General features: G+C 39.4%; 1 protein-coding gene across 2 annotated transcripts in view; it reads left to right on the top strand.

Moving 5' to 3' along the window:
* DTHD1 (death domain containing 1) overlaps positions 1–14118 on the top strand; it is a 42794-nt gene extending 28676 nt beyond the window's left edge. For both annotated transcript variants that reach the window (XM_070757102.1, XM_070757101.1), the window contains 3 exons: positions 6189–6430; positions 7903–7960; positions 12756–14118. In XM_070757102.1, the coding sequence (XP_070613203.1) occupies positions 6189–6430; positions 7903–7960; positions 12756–13060 (605 nt within the window). In that variant the 3' untranslated portion in view covers positions 13061–14118. The remainder of the gene's footprint in view (positions 1–6188; positions 6431–7902; positions 7961–12755) is intronic.
* Positions 14119–15370: the final 1252 nt, after the last annotated feature.

The following is a 15370-nucleotide window of genomic DNA, read 5'->3' as shown; positions in this document are numbered from 1 at the left end:
TCCTCATTTTCTTTGATAATAATCTCTCAGTTGTTGTTGTCTATGCATCGCTCTCCGCATGCGTGGCTGTATCATTAACTCTTGTTCTGAATCCAAGGAGGAGCTAGATAATTGATCTCCTTCTGAGCTGTCTGCCACACTCTCCTCCTCCCTGTCACTCATGTCTTCTTGGTCAGAGGAGCCTTCATCTTCAGATTCCACCGGGGGCAAGCCAGGCCTGCAGCATGTGGATGTCTCCCCCACATCCACAGTCCTTGGGGCAGGAGCTGGGGCAGAGCTAACCACAACACATACCAGGTATTGTCGCAAGCTATCGACCTTAAGTTTGGACTTAACAAATTAGACTTTCAAAGATTTTTTAAAACTACTTGAGCTATAAAACCCTACATGGCATCAGACCGGATTATTTGCGGGACCGCCTTCTGCCATATGAATTCCAGTGATCAGTTAGGTCCTGGCCTACTCCAGGTCCTGTCAAATAAACAATGTCGCTTGGCAGGGGAAGAGCCTTCTCTGTGGGGCCCCCAGCCCTCTGGAATCAGCTCTCCCCAGAGATTCGTACTGCCCCTACCCTCCTTGCCTTCCATAAGAGTCTAAAGACTCTTCTGTGTCACCAGGCTTGGGACCATTAAACTCTAGCCCCGCCTGGCATACGAGTGCAAGTGTGTCTGCTGTTGAATGGGAATGAGTGATTTTTAAATGCTATTAGGGTTTTTTAATTTAATAAGCTAAATTAATTGGATTTTAGATATTTGTACTGTATATAGTGCTTCTTGATATGTTGTAAGCCGCTTGAGTTCTTGGAGAGGGGCCCATATAAATGTAATAAATCCAATGAATGAATAATTGTTTGTTTGTTTATTTGTCCATCTGTCTGTCCGTCCATCCCTTCCTCCATCCCTCCATCCCTCCATCCCTCCCTCCATCCCTCCATCCATCCCTCCATTCATCCCTCCCTCCCATCCATCCCTCCCTCCATCCCTCCCATCCATCCATCCATCCATCCATCCATCCATCCATCCATCCATCCATCCATCTATCTATCTATCTATCTATCTATCTATCTATCTATCTATCTATCTCTCAGATTTCTATGCCACCCTTCTCCTGGGACTCAGGGCAGCTCACAGTAAACAGATACAAAAGAATGAAGAAATCTAACATTAAAATATTCTAGAAGTCTCAATACTGAAAACACATAAAGATCTGATAAAATGATGATAAAAGAAGACAGTAGGACAGGGACGGTAGGCACAATGGCGCGCTTATGCACTCTCCTTACAGACGTCTTAGAAAAGGGGAGTGGTTAACTGTAGACAATATGAGGTTAAAGATTTTGGGGTTTCTGGATTCTCTCGATTGTATTTATATCTGATACACACTGTGGGTTCCATACAGGTGAACTGTATTCTAGAAAAACTGTATTCTGTGTTCTATATGTGAGGCACTCCTTTGAAAAATGAGAAAACCACTCAGTTCAGTCTCCCACTTTCTTGTTGCTTACCATGTCACCATGGAGACTTCAGAATAAACCCGATAATCGCAATAAATGTACATAAAGACATTCTAATGGTTCTGATTTAGATCTCTTAGGGTCAGTCCCAAAAAGTTCCACAGTTTTGAAAAATGGAGGCAGTCCTCTTTCAGTGAAGTCAAGGACCTTGAGGAGCTGGCCATCGAGACAATCTCTTCTTCCTTACCCCCTTCAGTGGTAGCTTCTGCTGATTCACTTATCTATCTATCTATCTATCTATCTATCTATCTATCTATCTATCTATTAGATTTGTATGCCGTCCCTCTCCGTAGACTTGGGGCAGCTCACAACAATAACAAAGACAATGTAAGAACAAATCTAATAATTTAAAAAACACTAAAACCCCCATTATTAAAAGCAAGCATACACACAAACATACCATGTATAAACTGTATAGGCCCGGGGGAGATGTCTCAGTTCCCCCATGCCTGACGGCAGAGATGGGTCTTAAGAACTTTACGAAAGGCATTGTGCCATGCGGACATAGACGCGCTTTGCGCAGTGCTAAAACCTGAGCTGTGTATGCGCAGAAGCAAAAAACAGCTTCTGCGCATGTGCAGAAGTCAAAAACAAGATGGCGGCACCTATGGTTCCACTAAGAGAGCCATTTAGGGGGGGGGTCTAGCTGCCCATATCTGCCAGTTCGGCAAGCGGGGGGAAATTTTCGCTGCCAGTTCTATAGAACTGGTCCAAACTGGCAAGAACATCCCCCCTCCATATTGTTGTTCTATATTTTAATTACTTCTATATTTGGGGGTGGCCGTCACCTGAAAGGGAGGGAGAAGACAATGAAAGCAGCCGACAATGAGAAAGAATCAAGGACGAATCAAATTCATGCAAATCACAATTGACACACATGGAGAAGGCAACCCACTCACTGCAAAAACAAGGTGTAATCAGCTTGTAACAAAACCCCAGCTCTGCCATCTATCTGATGGGTGAAAGGGGCTAATACCAGATAAAAAAAACACTTTCATCAGAAAATGAAATCTTTTTTTTTTTTAAGGGAGAGGCCTTGCCCAGTCTCTTTCTCACAGCCTGGCTGCATTATTTCCAGCTTATCTGTTTTCGCCACATGGCTAAAGATGATGTTTGAACAAATCTCTTTCTCCTGCTTTTTATTTCACTTGTTTAGGAAGGGGTGGTGTCCAATGGATTGACAAGACACCATTCTTAGCCCAACAGCTAGATTCCAAAAAGAAAAAAAGGAGGTAGCCTTGATGCCAGCTTAAAAGTCTTTGCCCATGGAAAACCATTGAGTCATTTTTTTAAAATGTTTTATTTATTCATTTTTTCACAATAACACAATAATTATAAATAAATATATATAAATTATAATTATAATAATAATTATTATTTATTAGATTTGTATGCCGCCCCTCTCCGTAGACTCGGGGCGGCTCACAACAAGAACAAGAACAGTGTAAGAACAAATCTAATAATTTAAAAACACTAAAAACCCCATTATTAAAAGCAAACAAACACACAAACATACCATGTATAAACTGTATAGGCCCGGGGGAGATGTGTCAGTTCCCCCATGCCTGACGGCAGAGATGGGTCTTAAGAACTTTACGAAAGGCAAGGAGGGTGGGGGCAGTTCTAATCTCCAGGGGGAGCTGGTTCCAGAGGGTCGGGGCCGCCACAGAGAAGGCTCTTCTCCTGGGTCCCACCAAACGACATTGTTTAGTCAACGGGACCTGGAGAAGGCCAACCCTGTGGGACCTAACCGGTCGCTGGGATTCGTGCAGCAGAATACATCACAATAATTTAACACAGATTTACATTCAATCTCTTACATTATGACTATTTTACGGTATACATTATCCTTTATATTTACACAATTCTATTTTTTTCATAAGTTCTTTCACCTTGTATCATATTGTTTTGTTTTTATTTTCAATCCGATTATACCATTTATTCCACGTTTCCTAATATTCTCAGTTGTTTAATCCATTAATCTCCATTGTCAACCTGTCCATTTCTGCACACCTTATACATTTTATTTATTATTACCATATTTTTCAGAGTATAAGATGCACTGGAGTAGAAGACACACCTTTGTTTTGGGGGAGGAAAATAGGGAAAAGAATCCGCTTATCAGATATTCATCTGGCTAGCATTCTTAGTCTGGTCAGCTTCAGCACATTATTTTATCCCCTGGTTCGAGCTTTAAAAAAAACATATTCAGAAAGAGTAACAATGAAACAGCTTGCAAGCTAGTTAGAGCTAGGAACATTGTTAGCACCTGGTTAGGGCTGGAAAGAAACATTTGGAGCAAGTTAGAGCAATGAAAAAAAGCCTTGCAAAGAGTTAGGGCTTGGAAAACATTATTAGCAAGGAGTAACAATGGAAGAACTTACAAGGTAAGAGCTGGGAAGATCGTTAGCATCAAGTTAGGGCTGGGGGAAAAAGCCTGGAAAAAAGCTACATTCAAAGTATAAGATGCACCTGAATTTTCAGCCTCTTTTAGGGAGGAAAAAGGTATTATTATTATTATTATTATTATTATTATTATTATTATTATTATTATTATTATTAATTGGATTTGTATGCCGCCTCTCTCCGTAGACTCGGGGCGGCTAACAACAATAGTACAAAACATCATGCAAATCCAATACTAAAACTAATACTAAAACAATTTAAAAACCCTTAATGAATGAGAAACATAATGCCGCATTTCCCAATTATAAACAAAACAAGCCCTTTATTTGTTCACTAAAATATTGAAAGACCAAGGAGGTATGTTAATTGTGCAAAATGTAAGCAGGCAGAATCATGCCCTTGCATTTTGTCTCTTGCTTTGGCAGACTGAAAAAACCCTGAAAGTCAGATAACCATGATTCAACCTAAACTCTTCTGCCAATGACCATTATCTACTCACTCTAAAAGTCTAAATGACTATTTCAGGTAGGTATTTCAAGTGAATTGCTTACATAAACAGAGCAAAGCTACTAGGTACAACATAAATGTCTTATACTCCAAAAAATACTGTAAGTTTTCCATGGTATTATATTATTTTTCCAGTATTGTGCATAACCTATCATTGCAGTCATTGTTATATGATTTATTAGATATTAATTTTTTTGGGGGGGAGGATATTGTTTCTTCCTGATTCCAAGTAATAAACCTTCCAGGGTAAATTCTATTTCCATCCCTGTTAATCCCCTGTAACCATTTGGGTATCATTTTCCAGAAACCCTTTGCTTTGAGACATGTCCACCATTGAGTCATTTACACCTTCAGGTTTTACCTAGATGGCAGGCAGGGGTGGGTTCTAATTTACTTTGCTGCCAGTTCACTTCCTCCTGCGCCATGTGACTGCCTTGTGTATGTGCACACATGCACAGTACCTAAAATTCCCTAAAAGTCCTCCCCCCCCAAACCCCTGAAAACTAGATGGTAGCACATATGCAGTTGCACAAACTCATCTTCTATGAATAAGCAGAAGAACCTCCCCCCCCCAAATTCAAAAATTGGATTTTTTTTAAAAAAAAGATGGCAGTGTCCATGGACTGACATCATTGTGACATCACCAGCGGGATGCTACCAGTTTGGCCAAACCGGTCCACCGGTTAATTGTCCTCACTGTTTTTCTGGGCACGGGCCTCCGGAGCAAACTCCAACTCAGAAATCACCCCCTTTATGATAAAATCCCACTCTTTATTCAAAATCAAGCATAAATGAATGAAACACAGGGTTAAAACAGCACAGAATCAGTCATTTTTCTCTTTAGAGCTAGCTGTAATCTATGTCTGGGAAGAGCACCAGAAACTCATTCCTATCTGTGTTCCTGAGAAAAAGCCCAATTCAATTACTTAAACATATGTCTCTGCTCACCAAAGCTTTCCCTAGCACAGCGTCCAACAAGGATTGTCTTTTTGAAGCAGAAATCATGGTTTTAAAGCTTCGTTCAAGCACACACACACACTTTCATGTTTCTTCCATAGAACGGCGTTGATTCTCCATGTCCCATTTCCCACAATCCTTTTCATTTATACTTCCTGGAAGTGACATCACATCTCAAAGAGGCTAAGGTTTTAAGCTAATACCTTTTACTCTGTAACCCCTCTCACCTTTGAAGCATTCTTCTATAGCGAGGGTCTATCCAATTGCTTTCCACTCTCATGTCTTCCTCACTCTCTGACTGGGACCACTCCCCCAGTGTCACATCAACCTCCTCTAATGGATCCTCGGGCTCACTCAAGTCACTTTCTCACTCATTCTCGCTCTCTGCTTCATCTGGCAACCCCCCTGGCCCAGGGTATCCAGAGGGGCCTGGCTTATCCTCCTCAGAATCTGACATGACCTGAGGTGGACAAGGAGCGCTCACAACAACTGTTAGGAAGTTTTTCCTTAATTCCAGGAGTCTGAATTTAGTTGATCCTGTTTAGATTGTCAATTTGAGTTGGGGTAGAAGGAGTGAGGAGATTGTTTCTATGAATTCTTTCAAACAAAATATTGATTGTTAAAATTGAGTTGGAAGCGGCCGCTTCGATCTCACAATCCACTCTAAACTGACCATTGTTTTGAAGATTCAAAACAGGAAGGGAGGTTTTGTGTCAAATTAAATCAATCGATGGGTGAACGAATTTGATTTCTTTTAATTAAAATAATTGCGTTTTAGCTTAACATTTATGTCACACCTGCGCAGATGACGGGAACACCTATGGAAAAAATTACAAGCTTGCTTTTCATGCTCAAAGAAAACCACGCCTTGCTCTTTACATCAAGGAAGTGGATGAATTTGGGAACTACAGTTCACCCCATTATAAAGGAACTGCATTATTTTACAAAGTAGCAAAAGACTCTGCCTTCAACACCGTAGAACCACTGTTGCTAGAAGACCATGAACAAGATTCCTTCCTGTGCAAACTGGCCCTGACTTTGCCAAAGGTGAGCAGTAATCTATAGTACTATTCTCTAGTTCAGTGATCCTCAACCTTTCTAATGTCATGACCCCTTAATACAGTTCCTCATGTTGTGGTGGCCCCCAACCATAAGTCTAGCACCGATTCTTCCCAACAGAGAATATAATATAATTCTTTATTCACCAAGTGTGATTGGACACACAAGGAATCTGTCTTTGGTGCATATGCTGTCAGTGTACACAAAAAGAAAATATACATTTGTCAAGAATCATGAGGTACAACACTTAATGATTGTCATAGGGGTCAAATAAGCAATGAAGAAACAATCAACATTAATAAAAATCTTAAGGATACAAGCAACAAGTTACAGGCATAGAGTCATAAGTAGAAGGAGATGGGTGATCGGAATGATGAGGAAAAAAACTAGTAGTAATAGACTTAGTAAATAGTTTGATAGTGTTGAGGGAATTATTTGTTTAGCAGAGTGATGGCATTCTTGTGTCTAGTTGTCTTGGTGTGCAGTGCTCTATAGCGAGATTTTGAGGGTAGGAGTTGAAACAGTTCATGTCTAGTATGCGAGGGGTAAAAGTTTTAAACTGAGTGGCAGGAAGATTAGAGGAACATCCCCCACTGAAAACAACTGATTAGTTTGTTTGTTTGTTTGTTTGTTTGTTTGTTTAGTTAGTTAGTTAGTTAGTTAGTTAGTTAGTTAGTTAGTTAGTTAGTTAGTCCAATACGCAATGAGAGTTTTAGTGGGTATATATCTATATACACATAGTAAAATACATGATGAAGGTTATAGAGGAGATACTCATAGTAAAATATATCTAAGTAAGAATAGAAGAGAAGACATAGTAATAGAACATATCAGTGAAACAATACAAGAAGAGATATAGGAATAGAAGAAAGGTATAGGAGATATAGGAGAGCAATAGGACAGGGGACGGAAGGCACTCTAGTGCACTTGTACTCCCCCTTACTGACCAGTTAGGAATCTGGATAGTTCAACCGTAGATAATCTAAGGGTAAAGTGTTGGGGGTTTGGGGATGACACTATGGAGTCCGGTAATGAGTTCTACGCTTTGACAACTCGGTTACTGAAGTCATATTTTTTACAGTCAAGTTTGGAGCGGTTAATATTAAGTTTAAATCTGTTGTGTGCTCTTGTGTTGTTGTGGTTGACGCTGAAGTAGTCACTGACAGGCAGGACGTTGCAGCATATGATCTTGTGGGCAATATTTGGATTGTAAAAATATGCTCCAAGACGCCAGAAGAGAAGCTTTAGTTCCTAACACCATGGGAATTATGTCTTTTCCCTTGGTTTTAGGATATCCCTGTGAAATGGTTATTTGACCTCCCCAATGGGGTCCCAACCCCCACTGCCTTGATTGCATCCCAAAATGTTCCTTTGCTCTCCATAAAAGGACTCCAAAAATTGCATAGTTTAATAACCCCCAGTAATATTTCTTTCTCTTTTCATATCTTTCACCTGAACAGAAGGAAAAACTGATCAGCCGCCCACAAAGCACAAAGAGAGTCTCAACGGATATATCAGGTAAGGTTTGACACTCCCCAAATGGCATCCAGCTCAACCCTATACAGTGGTACCTCTACTTACAAACTTAATTCATTCCATGACCAGGTTCTTAAGTAGAAACGTTTGTAAGAAGAAGCAATTTTTCCCCTAGAAATCAATGTAAAAGTAAATAATGCATGCGATTCAGGAAACCACCGTGAGGGTGGAGGCCCTGTTTCCTCCCAGGAGATTCCTAGAGAGGCCCCATGGAGGCTTCTCCCTGCCTTTTCCAGCCCTGTTTCCTCCCAGGAGATTCCTAGAGAGGCCCCATGTTGACTTCTCCCTGTCTTTTCCGGCCCTGTTTCCACCGAAGAGATTCCTAGAGAGGCCCCATGGAGGCTTCTCCCTGCCTTTTCCGGTTAAAGTTTTGGAGGCTCGGGTTTGTAAGTGGAATATGGTTCTTGAGAAGAGGCAAAAAAATCTTTAAAAAAAATATTTTTTTTTATTTATTTATTTTATTTATTATTTTATTAATCAGATTTGTATGCCGCCCGTCTCCGCAGACTCGGGGCGGCTCCGCAGAAGTGACATCACATCTTTATTGGTTTTGCACATTGATATATAACATAAAACAAACATAAAACAGTGCACAGTGCATGTGCCCATCACCCGAATGACAATACCCACCACCACCAATTAGGGGGTTCAAATATTTACTAGTTTATGTTCTTTTATTTCCTTAGCTCTATTTTGCATTTGTTTACTATTCAAAGAGTGATTGGAGTTTATTTTTCACATTTTCGTCACAAATTCTACTCAACATATAATCTTTCACCTTATTCCACCGTACCATCAGCTTCTCCAATTTGTTTTCATCAAAACTGTTTAATCTTATTTCCATGATTTCAAAATGAATGTGATCCACCATGTACCAATTCTGTAATGTCCATTTTTTGGACTCTTTCCAACCCAATACTACTACCGCTTGAGCGCTTTTCAATGCTGCAGTTTTTATTTCTTTGAAGTCTCTTAATTCTCTTTGTTTAACTAATATCACTATTTCTTTTGTAATTATCCATTTAATATTTAACATTTTATTTATTTCATTCTGCACTTCCTTCCAAAATTTCTGAACTTTGGCACACTCCCAGAACATATGCATAAAGATTCCTTTCTTTTGGCAACCATGCCAACAATTACCTGAGAAGAGGCAAAAAAATCTTGAACACTCAGTTCTTATCTAGAAAAGTTCGTAAGTAGAGATGTTCTTAGGTAGAGGTACCATTGTGCATTTAAGAGCCTCACAACATTAGGGAGTTGCAATAAAGGAGAATATTTGTAGCTCAAAGTTGAAAAGGAGAGGTCCTTGGTGCTCAATGAGCTCAGTTGTTTTCTTGCATACATTTCCTTTAATAAATAATTAAGTTTGTAAAAATCAGGATCACTAAGTGTCTTATTCAATTGTGAGTACCAGTAATAATGGTGAGTAAATGGTTGTTAAGGAATGGAAAATGGTAATTTAGGGGTTTAAAGTGTTAAGGGATGGCTTGTGATACTGTCCATAGCCAAAAATGGTGTATTTACTTCCGCATCTCTACTTTGTGGAAATTCGACTTTCACGGGCAGTCTCAGAATGCATCCCCCACAAAAATCGAGGGAACACTGTACACTCAAAATTGGAAGCAGGAACCCTCCCCCCCTTCAACACCAAACCTGATAATTAAAGTACACAAGGTAGCAGAGATGAGCAAGTTAACACAGGAGCTTCAAGATAGAGACAATACAGAATTCTATAGTACTTGGGACAGGTCGTATGACTGGTTAAACCAAAAGAAATATTTGAAACTTTAATATTGCATACACATTCAAAGGAAAAAGAAAATGGGGAAAAAAGTAAAGAGTAATCCTATAAATCCTTTTAATCATGGTTTAAATAAATAGATAAACTGTTGCAAAACGTAATCATTGATCTCTACTAAGCCATTAATTCACAGTAAAATAAAACCCAGGTAAAGAAACACAAAGAGACAGAAACAAGCTAATTTTAAAAGCTTAGTCCATAATAAACCAGAAAATGAAACAGAAGAAAACATGGATAGGCTGTAAATAATAAGGTCCAGCTGAACAGATGGCATTTGTGTTAATTGTTAGAAGTTCTGATACCAATGTAACTTATAGCATAAAGCAGTATGCTTTATTACGTAATGTTCTTTGTTTGTATGTCTTTGTTTGTATTTTTTTTTCTGTGTGTGTCTCCGGTTTTTTTTATATAATTAATTAATAAATATATTTTTCGAATAAATAAATAAATAAAATGTCAAACCAGAAGGGATGTAAATTTGGAGATGTTAATAAGGGGAAAGGTTGTTTGGAGTTCACGAGACAAACCAGATGCCAGACAGTGCTAAAAAGTAGTTCTCTTATCAGGAAACATTGTCCAGACATTCCCTCCTACACATTCTCTTTACATTATAGAAATGTTTAGAAGCTGTCAGTCTATCTGTACAAGCAGTAAGAGAAAAGAATTGTCCCACGCTCCAGTCTGCAAAGGTTTGATAAGTCCTTTGTTGGCAGAAATGCCTATCTGGGTTTAGTTCCAAGTGGGGAGAAAGACACTGGAAACAAGGAGATGGCTTGGAAAGATGGTTTAATGGTGGACAAGGACCACATGGTTTTGAGATCCTGGGCAAAGTCCCAGGTTTGATTGAATCTTACTGGGTGATGATGTAATGAAGGGGCTTTGGACAATTCTTATTATGTCTTAATGGCTTTCTTCTGGTTTGGATCTTAGTAAGGGTTAATCCTATGATATCCTTAGGGCCATGTCTTTTGTCTTGTAGATAAACTGGCCCAGCCTTTCTCTTGTAGATAAGTTGGCATCAAAATATCTGCTGGTGGAGAGAAGGAGATAAATAGGTGTGGATTCTCCTTTTCCTCACTGCTAATTTGCTCCCTGATATGTTGCAGGCACACAGGCTTGCACAGAAGCAAAAAAAAGAGATGGTGGTGCCAGTTCAGACATGGGTCACTGCCAATTCTAGCAACCCAGGCCACCACATTACTACTGGTTCCATAGAACCGGTTTGAACCAGGAAGAACCTACCTCTGGAGCTGAGGCTCTGAGTTTGTCTTTAAAAACATGTTTCTTATTTAGGGAATTTATAATATTCTGCCTTTTCAATATTTCCTAGGATAGGGGTGGGTGCTAACTTCCTACACCTTGTCACTATTTTCAAAGGGAGAAAAATAGATCATTTTTTTTTAAAAAAAAAAGCAAAGTACAGTAACTATGTTAGTTAACAAGTTTAAGAATATTACAAAATGCATGTCAAGTGCTCCTTTGTCTTCAGTGCTTTCTAAATTATTATTATTATTATCATCAACAACAACAACAACAACAACAATACAACACAGCAAATGAGATCACTATGCTGGATTTCATGTTTCATCACCAGTTGGGCGCTTCCCAAGCACCTAGTGTTGTGTGTGTTCCCTGTCATGCTTTAGAATGTTCAGATTCAGAAGATGGGGATGAAGTAGAAGCTGTCAATTACCCTGATTTAAGAGCTGTGGGGGAAGTTAGTGAGGAGGAGGAGGAGGAGGAAGCAGACCAGCCATCAGATGAAAGCATGCAGACAACAACAACAACAACAACAATAATAATAATAATAATTGTGGAGAAAAAGAAAGTATGGATCATCGACATCGCAATCCAAGGAGACAGCCTGTCTTCTGATAGTTCAAATTTAGAAGATAGCCCATGGTTAAACCCAAAGTTCAGAAGGTTGCAGAAAAGAATGGAAGAAATTGGAGGGAAGAAGATTTGATATGCTATTTCAGAGTGTGTTCGTTAATTAATAATTACATCACTTCTGTAATTGAATAGAAGAAGAAGACACTTTTGTCAAAATGAAATCAACCAAAATGGTGATTTATGTCTTCTCTCCCAGATCAGTGAGTGTTTCTATTTGCATGATCTACTGCTTTTTAACAGCAAAAATCAGCTCAGAGATAAGAAAATGTTTCTAAGTAGACAGCTTATTAATTAGAGAGATTTATAACCTTGTATTTAGTCTGAAAGAGTTGAAAGCATTTTCTCCGTACCGGAGCTGTAAATTACGAGGATTGAAGTAGAATAAATAAAAGGAATGTTATATTTTGAAGATTACCAGTCAGCCGATTCTAGCCTGATCCAGAACACCTAGGACTGCGTGATGTAGTGGCGAATGATGTGTGCCGATCCCAGTAAAGTGGCCTTTTGCAATCGATAGATGGAGATTTTGTGAATTCTGATGGTTTTGAAATGTCCTCTGAGATCCTTTGGCACTGCGCCCAATGTGCCAAGGACCACTGGGACCACTTTCACTGGCTTATGCCAGAGTCATGCAGTTCGATTTTTAAATCTTCGTATTTCGCAAATTTGTCTAGCTGCTTCTCCTCAATTCTGCTGTCTCCTGGGATTGCAATGTCGATGATCCATACTTTCTTTTTTGCTATTATTATTATTATTATTATTATTATTATTATTATTATTATTAGAATTAGAATTATTAGAATTATTAGAATTATTAGCATTAACATTATTTAAAAATAATATTTTAATTAAATATAAGTATTAAAAAACATTAAAAACATTAAGATAAAGACAAACCTATACACAATACAAAACAACCCACTTATAAAACAGGTAACAACCCCTTTAACAATTCTACAGTAAACTCCCTAAATGTTAGACTTTCATTTATATCTAATTAAGTTAAACTGTATTTCCTTTACAGCTTTTAACTATTTATCTATTTCAATTCCCTCTCTTTATAAATATTTTGACAAGCAGAGGTCACGTGGGACAACTTGCTGTACTGGTTGTCAGAAGAGCTGTCGGAAGAGAACGCCAACCTTCTTGCGCAATACCTGCCTCTCCACCGAAGCACCCTTCAATTTATTAGACTGAAGTGTCCAGATAACCTCACCGAGCAGATCTATGAGCTTCTGTGCTTCTGGAGACGGAGTCTTCCAAGGTCCGCCGACAAGCTCAAGCTACTCTCGCGTTACCTCTGCAAAATTGGCCGGAATGATCTGGCTCAACATCTCCAGCTCAAGTGGGCCAACCAAAACGTCATGAAGAAAATGCATCGATAGCCGTATTGCGTTGCTACCGGAACAGTGGGAACGCCGCAATGGTAGTGGAAATGGAGCTGCGCACCCAGCTCTGGGTGATTGGTGGGCGAGCACAGACGTCGGAGCATGATTTTGCTTCTGCACATACGCAGGAAGCAAAATATTGCGAGAGGATATGCACATGTGAGAGATTTTGGTGATTTGGGGTGTTGTTTTTGCTTCTGTGCATGCGCAGAAATCGTGCACACCCAGACACGCCTTGTCACACCCATGAGCAGAAGCCAAATCTTGCTCTGATGCATGCACATGCCCGCCAGTCGCCCAGAGCTATGGGCGCATCAGCACCAGTAGAGGCAGTAAGTTGGGTACGGATGGAATTGTGGAAACGGATTGAAGTAAATACTGTGTTCAGTTCTGGAGACCTCACCTACAAAAAGATATTGACAAAATTGAACGGGTCCAGAGACGGGCTACAAGAATGGTGGAAGGTCTTAAGCATAAAACATATCAGGAAAGACTTCATGAACTCAATCTGTATAGTCTGGAGGACAGAAGGAAAAGGGGGGACATGATCGAAACATTTAAATATATTAAAGGGTTAAATAAGGTCCAGGAGGGAAGTGTTTTTAATAGGAAAGTGAACACAAGAACAAGGGGACACAATCTGAAGTTAGTTGGGGGAATGATCAAAAGCAACGTGAGAAAATATTATTTTACTGAAAGAGTAGTAGATCCTTGGAACAAACTTCCAGCAGACGTGGTAGATAAATCCACAGTAACTGAATTTAAACATGCCTGGGATAAACATATGTCCATCCTAAGATAAAATACAGAAAATAGTATAAGGGCAGACTAGATGGACCAGGAGGTCTTTTTCTGCCGTCAGACTTCTATGTTTCTATGTTTCTATGTTAAATGTCAGTTCTCCGTAGGGGCAAAGAAGGTATTCTTGAACATTCTTCCAAAGTGGATTTGGGAGTGGAAGGACAATTCGGGTTAAAATGGAAGCTCTTTCATGAGGCGAATCATCATGTAGAGATTCTGCTGGTGTAGATTTATAATAAAGTAGAATTAGATAATCGAGTCGTGTTTCCTGTCTGATCAACCTGGCATCCCGACATTAATCTCGCTAATCTGAAAGTACAATTCCCCTGTTGTTGCATTTACAACTCAAGAACAGAGGGCTTCTCTAGGAATCTCCTAAGAGGAAACAGGGTCAAAAAAGGTGGGGAGAAGCCTCTGTGGGGCCTCTCTAGGGATCTCCTGGGAGGAAACAAGGCCTCCAGCCTCCCTGTGGTTTTCCCAACTGCATGGATTATTTGCTTTTACATCGATTCCTATGGGAAAAATTGCTTCTTCTTACAAACTTATCTACTTAAGAACCTGGTCACGGAACAAATTAAGTTTGTAAGTAGAGGTACCACTGTACTCTTCTCATGAAATATCTCTGAACTTAATGTCCAGGCAGATTCTTACATTAGATTATATTAGATTTATTGGATTTATATGCCGCCCCTCTCCGCAGACTCGGAGACCCTTTTAAAATTAATAAAAGGTTTGTGAGTTGCCATGAGTGCCATTTTGTGGTGTGTGCTCATATAACTGGTTAAAAAGTCCAAAAGGCTGATGGTAGATCTACATTTTTAAGTCAAGTTAGGTGTAGGCACACATTTATAATTGTTAAAGTTATCTTGCCTGTAATTGCATTACCTAGGCATATTCCTTTGGCATGAGCATAGAAAAGCATCACTTGATTACTCAGTAAGTCTGCCCTGTGTATGTAGTTTATATGCAACATTAATTAATTAATGTGCTAAAATAAGCTTCCAGCCTCTGTCCGGGCAATTATCTGAAGAAAAAAACAACCCCCAACTGATTATAAAAATGACAAATATTCCCAATCATGGGAATATTATACACAGATGAATTTAAAGTATGACCTTAAACCACCAGAGGGCCTCAGTGTATGTTTTTAAAGGAGGAAAAATACAGTGTTTCTTTTCTAGTAATACACACAATGAGAAAAAGAGAAAAATATCTTCTGGGTGTTGGATTTGTTATTATGTGTTGTTTTTATCTTGTTGTGAGCCGCCCCGAGTTTTCGGAGAGGGGCGGCATATAAATCCAATAAATCTAATCTAATCTAATCTAATCACCATTTTTGTAGCTCGTCTTTGGACCCGTTCAATTTGATCAATATCTTTTTGTAGTTGAGGTCTCCAGCAGTGTTCCCTCTAATTTTTTTTTGGGTGGGCAGAAAAGTATAGTGTCTGAGCGGCAGTCCCTTCAGGACTGGGTGGCACAGAAATAATAATAAAATTTCCCTCTCGG

The sequence above is a fragment of the Erythrolamprus reginae genome, chromosome 7 (assembly GCF_031021105.1).
Source record: "Erythrolamprus reginae isolate rEryReg1 chromosome 7, rEryReg1.hap1, whole genome shotgun sequence".
In the NCBI taxonomy this organism is placed as follows: domain Eukaryota; kingdom Metazoa; phylum Chordata; class Lepidosauria; order Squamata; family Dipsadidae; genus Erythrolamprus; species Erythrolamprus reginae.
The sequence above is the reverse complement of the archived record's forward strand: the minus strand, read 5'-3'. Positions and strand labels throughout refer to the sequence as shown.